Genomic DNA, 5643 nt, shown 5'->3' on the forward strand with positions numbered 1-5643 from the left:
GAAACCACAAATAGAGAAAGCTTCGAACTACATGTTCGCTATCTTGCAGTAAGATGGAGAGTCCCTCCGAGACTATGTCAACCATTTTAACATGGCAATCTTGGAGGTGTGTGATTTGAATCATTTAGTCGTAGTATCCATATTGAAATGCAGGTTGAGGGTGTGCAATTTGAATCATTTAGTCGCAGTATCTGCATCGAAATGCAGGCTGAAGACCTCTCAGTTCCTCTTCTACCTCGAGAAAAGGTTCTCGAGAAGCTAATTAGAGATCCTCGCCTGAGTTGAGAAGTACCTAAATACAGAAGAAGCTATGACAGCTTGACGAGAGTCAGCCGAGAACAAGCCCAACAAAAAAAGAATAAACATGCTAGGGAGGATAAAGACAAGCCCAAGAAGAAGCCAAGTACGAGTAACCAGAGTCCTTGTCGACCAAGGAGGCCAACTTGACGGTTGAGAGATACATGACCCTTAACAGCCCTCGAATATAGATCTTCCTTGAGATAGAGAACCAAGGCTATGTGAAATGACCTCAAAAGATAAAGGAAGCTGCCAAAAAGATAAAGGCAAATTCTGCAAATTTCACCAGGACTTCAGTCGCAACATCAAAGACTGCAAGCAGCTCAAGAATGAGATTGAGGCCCTCATCCAGTGAGGGTACCTCGGTCATTTCATCGACCACCTGCAAGATCGAAACACTATTGGATGGGAATTGCTTTCACCTAAGTAGAAAATTGACAATTGACCTACGACAGGCATCATCAATGCTATTTTGGGTGGTCCATGTTGGTGGAACGAGCCTATTCCTGTGAGGGAACTACACATGCGCTGCCCAAGCAGGAGGTTCAAATGCAAAGAGGGTGAGGATGGCTGTGATTTTCTTCTTGGATGCTAATATCGAGGACATGCAGACTCCGTATGATGACGTTGTTATTGATTCCTTAACTATCACTAATTATGATGTAAAATATATTTTAGTAGATAATAGAAGCTTGATGGATGTATTGTTTTATGAGGCTTTTTGTAAGATGAATCTGTCTACTAACTGATTAAGAAGGATAAAACCTCCTCTAATCAGGTTTTCAGGATGTCTCATCTTCTTAGAAGGGGTTATCTCCCTCTAGATCACAACTAGCCGAGCCTAGAAGCAAATGACCTTGATGCTTAATTTTCTAGTCCTAAAGATCTCCTCGATATACAATGCCGTCTTGGGCCAACTTAGGTTGAACATCCTTCACACCATAATATCCACCTACCACCTATTCATAAGGTTTTTGATTAGATACTATGCAGGAGAAGTTCGAGATGATCAAGCTTTGGCTCGGCAATGCTATGTGGTGACTCTCCAAGGAAAGAAGCCTATGAAAGCACTCCAAATTGATGGGTTCAATGCTTGGGATGAGCTCCTTCAAGTTTCTCTTACCGAAGTGAATCTGAGTAGGACAATGCAGATCGGAGTCAACCTCAATGAGGCTACTAAAGCCTAGCTGGTGGGTTTCCTCCGGACCAATGCTGATGTCTTCGGTTGGTTAGCCTTCGACATGCCAAGTATAAGCAATGATGTTCTTGTTCATAGGTTAAGCATGAACCTAGTATACAGGCTAGTTCAGCATAAGAAGAGAAGCTTCTCCCTCGAGAGAAAAAATGCCATCGACGAGGTGGACAAGCTCTTTGCAGCCGGCTTCATCCAAGATGTCTCATACCCCGACTAGTCAGCTAATGTAGTCATCGTGAAGAAAGCTAACAAAAAGTGGCAGGTGTGGATTGCTTCCACCGACCTCAACAAAGCTTGTCCCATGGACAACTTCCAACTATCGAGGATTGATCAGCTCATGGTTGCAATATCGGGGCATCGGATGCTAAGCTTCATGGACGCATTTTCAGGCTACAATTAAATTCAAATAGCACCCAAGGACAAAGAAAAATCCACCTTCATTACCGATAAAGGGCTATTCTACTACAAGATCATGCCATTCGAAATAAGGAATATTGGAGCCATGTACCAATGCTTGGTTGACAAGATCTTCAAGGACCAGATCGATCACAATATGGAGATCTATATTGACGACATTTTGGTAAAAAGCAAAGAGATCGAGTAGTATGTGATCAACCTATAGAAAGCATTTGCTACCTTGGAAATGTTTTGCATGAAGCTCAACCCAAGTATGTGTACTTTTGGAGTCACTATAGAAAAGTTTCTTGAGCTCATACTTACTCAATGCAGGAACAAAGTCAATCAAGAAAAGATCTGCTTAGTGATGGAAATTATATCCTCGAAGATGAAGAAGGAGATCCAATGTTTGGCAGGCCAAATTGCAGCATTGAGCAGGGTTGTGGCGAGATCAATCAAGAAATGCTTACTTTTCTTTATAGCGCTGAGGTAGGTCAAAAACTTTCAATGGTCTGAGGAGTGCTAGATCATTTTCAACTAACTTAAGCAATACCTTAGCTCGCTACCCCTACTCACCAAACCAAGCTCGGGGGAGATGTTTTACCTTTATCTGACCATGTGCCCCTCGGTGCTAAGCTTAGCTCTCATTCGAGAAGAAGATGGAGTACAGATGCCGATCTATTATATGAGCCAAGTCCTATGAGAGGCCAAGACAAGGTATCCTAAGCTTGAAAAAGTGGCCTATGCTCTCATCACCTTGCCTAAAAGAATTTGACCCTATTTTTAGGCCCATTACGTCATCGTATTGACCGACCAACTACTAGGGCAATTCTTGCAGAACTGGAAATGTTGGAAAGGCTGACTAAATAGGCAGTCGAGCTCGGAGAGTTTATATCCACTATCAACTCCGATCATCCATCAAAGCTCAAGCATTGGATGACTTCCTCATAGAGTGCACAATTCTTAAAGATATAGAGGTCAACATAGAGGCAAAGGAATATGAGCAAGAATCTTCCTAGGTGCTCCATATTGACGGGTTCTCCAACCTAAAGTGAAGTAGAGTTGGGCTAAGCATCACCAGCCCAGATGGAGTCATGGTGGACTATGCTTGCATTTTGGCTTCTAGGCATCCAACAGTAAAGCCAAGTATGAGGCTCTCCTCACCATTTTCTTCCATAAGGTGCATAGGTAACTTGGTGGCTTTCTCCAAAGATATAAAGATCATCTCACAAATTGTGTACGTATTAGGTAGTACTAAAGCCCGAATAATATGGCCACAATAATCCAGAACTCAGCTTGAAAAGAGTTTTAGGGTTTACAAAAGAAAAGTTTAAAAGCTTTAATGGAAAATCCTATAGAGACACCCATATTTATAAAGCAAAGCTCACATAATTGTTCCTTGATTTAGGCTGTAGAAATAAGAAATAATCAGCCCTTATGAAATAATTTACTAGTAGATTGAGCCAATTAAGTTATTACACAAATATGGTAAATTTATATGAGAAGAAAAAAGGTAAAATTCCCTATGGTAAAATCTAGAAAAATCTAATTGAATTAATATGTTTAATTTAAAAAAAATAAGATGAGCTAAATAAGGTACATGGTAACTAAGATATGGAGAGAACACATGCCTACGCCCACCATAACATGCTATTCTCAGGGCTACATGTCGTTAACTTTACTGAGTTATGCTGCATCATGTATACACACATATATGGTCGCATACCCCAAAAATAAAAATTCTAAAATATGTACAATACATCAAAATATACCAAAGTCTGACAAGTGTTTCTAACAAGAACAACAAATAAATTTTATTAGAAACAAATGTTATTGTGTTTGCGACAATGTTTATTACAAGAGTGTCAACCAAATAAATTTCCAACATTTGAATGCTTGTATTCAAGAAAACCCATAGTCAAGATTAAGGTGCTTCATTGTTTCCATTGACTAGTTTTTCTAATATCATAAATTGCAATATTTTGAGCATCTACGAAGATACCATGCAACCCTTGTCTTGCCATACCTGCAAAGTATAGTCCATTTATTCCCTTCCAATGGTTTGGTAATTTTTGCTTGGGGAATCCATTTTTATTTAAGACGAAATCATAATCCTGCAAGTAGGTTAAGTAGGCTCCTCAAATTTAGAGGGTCAATGAAGTGAAAAAGAACAATCAAAAATATCATTATGATGTATTTTTTCACCTTCAACCAAGTTTTTATGGTAGTCTTGTATCCTATTGCTAAAATTTTAGCATCAAGTTGATACAACTTGCCATCTGAAAAAGTGACCTCATCTTGTCTAATGTGTAATGGATCTTTGAGAACCTTGCAATCAATTCAACAAAATGATTTAAATCCCTTCTATGTGAAGCATAACATTGTGAATAGAACTCTAAACATAAAATGGTTTTATATGTTTGAATTACCTGAATCTCTCCACTCTTGGTCTTTATTATGGTGCCAACATCAATAACTGCAGACATACCAGCGGCGGCTTTAAGAGAAAGCGGGCCCAATTTTGGCCTAACAATCCCATATTTGGACAAATCCCCATACTTGAATTTGCTCAGCATGAGAAGAAGGCTATCAACAAATCTGATAGGGAGGTATTTTACAAGAACCATCCCTAACCATATCCACTCCTTTGTCATCACATGAAACTATGCACAAAAAGCCCATGAAACAATATGACATCATCTCCTACATTTGTTATATTTATGTGCTACTTCAGAAATATGCAGACTTGTCTAAACTTTTCTCAAGGTCAAGATACAAACTATATTTACCGGACTTCGAACAACAATGGAGGTCTGGGCTCCATAATTTGAGAGATCAAGTGCAATCTCCATGCCAGAGTTGCCACTACCAATAACAAGAACCTTCTTATTGATGTATAACTTCCCTGATTTGTAGTATGATGAGTGGATGACTTCCCTAGGGAAGCTCTTAAGCTCGGGGATATCTGGAATATGTTAGAAGTATGCCCTATAAGCCAATCTGGCTGACACATTGTTAATTCTAGGGACATAATTTTGTACTTGACTATTTATTATTGAATAAATAAAGGGCATCTTTTCATTCATATTATTTATGTGTCTATGAATCATCCAAGAAATTAATAAGATGATGATGCATATTCTCAAGAGTTGAGAATTTGAGCCATGTATCATTGGTGATTAATTTCTAAATGCTCCTGATCAATGGATCATCACGAGGACGGTGATCGATCCGATCAGTGCACATATCACTTTCCTTCTGGATGGATGAGACTTGAGTCCACAGTGTAGGGACATTGAAGTGATAGTGCAGGTGTTTGTTAGAGAACAAGGGTACTGAGCGTGATCAAGACAAGAAGTCACTTGGATGTCTATCCACTCGTCAGTGACTTGCTTGATGTTGCAGTAGTATGACTGGTCCTTTGACCTGCGGTGCTTCGGCTACTCACAGTGAGGTTATTGTAGTTTGACTGCACACATACATGGTCTCTAGCCATATGGGTCCATGCAGTGTAGATTGGCTGCAGTAGGTTCACTGTAGGAGTAGGGTATGCACCTACAAGGAATCTATCGACCTTGATAGAAGAGGAGTGATCCTATGTGATTTGTTAGACTGAGTTCTAAGACCTTGGCCAGGGCAGTAATATAAAGTGGAGAAAGAGTTTTCCACTATCGAACTCGAGACGAATAAATCTTGATATATGACAGACGATGGGGTTTGACGAGTTGTCCATAACCTCTGTCCTGTAGGGATCC

General features: G+C 39.7%; 1 protein-coding gene across 1 annotated transcript; it reads right to left on the minus strand.

The window, feature by feature from the left end:
- Positions 1-529: 529 nt before the first annotated feature.
- Positions 530-4740, minus strand: LOC103700478 (putative indole-3-pyruvate monooxygenase YUCCA10). The gene is made up of 4 exons (XM_089925641.1): positions 4678-4740; positions 4318-4551; positions 4094-4216; positions 530-679 (listed from the first exon to the last, which is right to left on the minus strand). The coding sequence occupies exons 1-4, from the start codon at positions 4738-4740 to the stop codon at positions 530-532; spliced, it is 570 nt and encodes a 189-aa protein (XP_089781767.1).
- Positions 4741-5643: the final 903 nt, after the last annotated feature.

The sequence above is a fragment of the Phoenix dactylifera genome, chromosome 9 (assembly GCF_051530095.1).
Source record: "Phoenix dactylifera cultivar Ajwa chromosome 9, Ajwa_hap1_PhDact_Kaust_v1.1, whole genome shotgun sequence".
In the NCBI taxonomy this organism is placed as follows: Eukaryota; Viridiplantae; Streptophyta; class Magnoliopsida; order Arecales; family Arecaceae; genus Phoenix; species Phoenix dactylifera.

What these genes read in the sequence shown, in the direction of transcription:
- LOC103700478 (XM_089925641.1), bottom strand. Translation starts at nt 4,740, where the DNA reads ATGGAGATTGCACTTGATCTCTCAAATTATGGAGCCCAGACCTCCATT. An exon ending in CCATTGTTGTTCGAAGTCCG is followed by an intron (nt 4,552 to 4,677) that starts GTAAATATAGTT and finishes TTTTGTGCATAG; the next exon opens with TTTCATGTGATGACAAAGGA. An exon ending in CCAAGAGTGGAGAGATTCAG is followed by an intron (nt 4,217 to 4,317) that starts GTAATTCAAACA and finishes ATTGATTGCAAG; the next exon opens with GTTCTCAAAGATCCATTACA.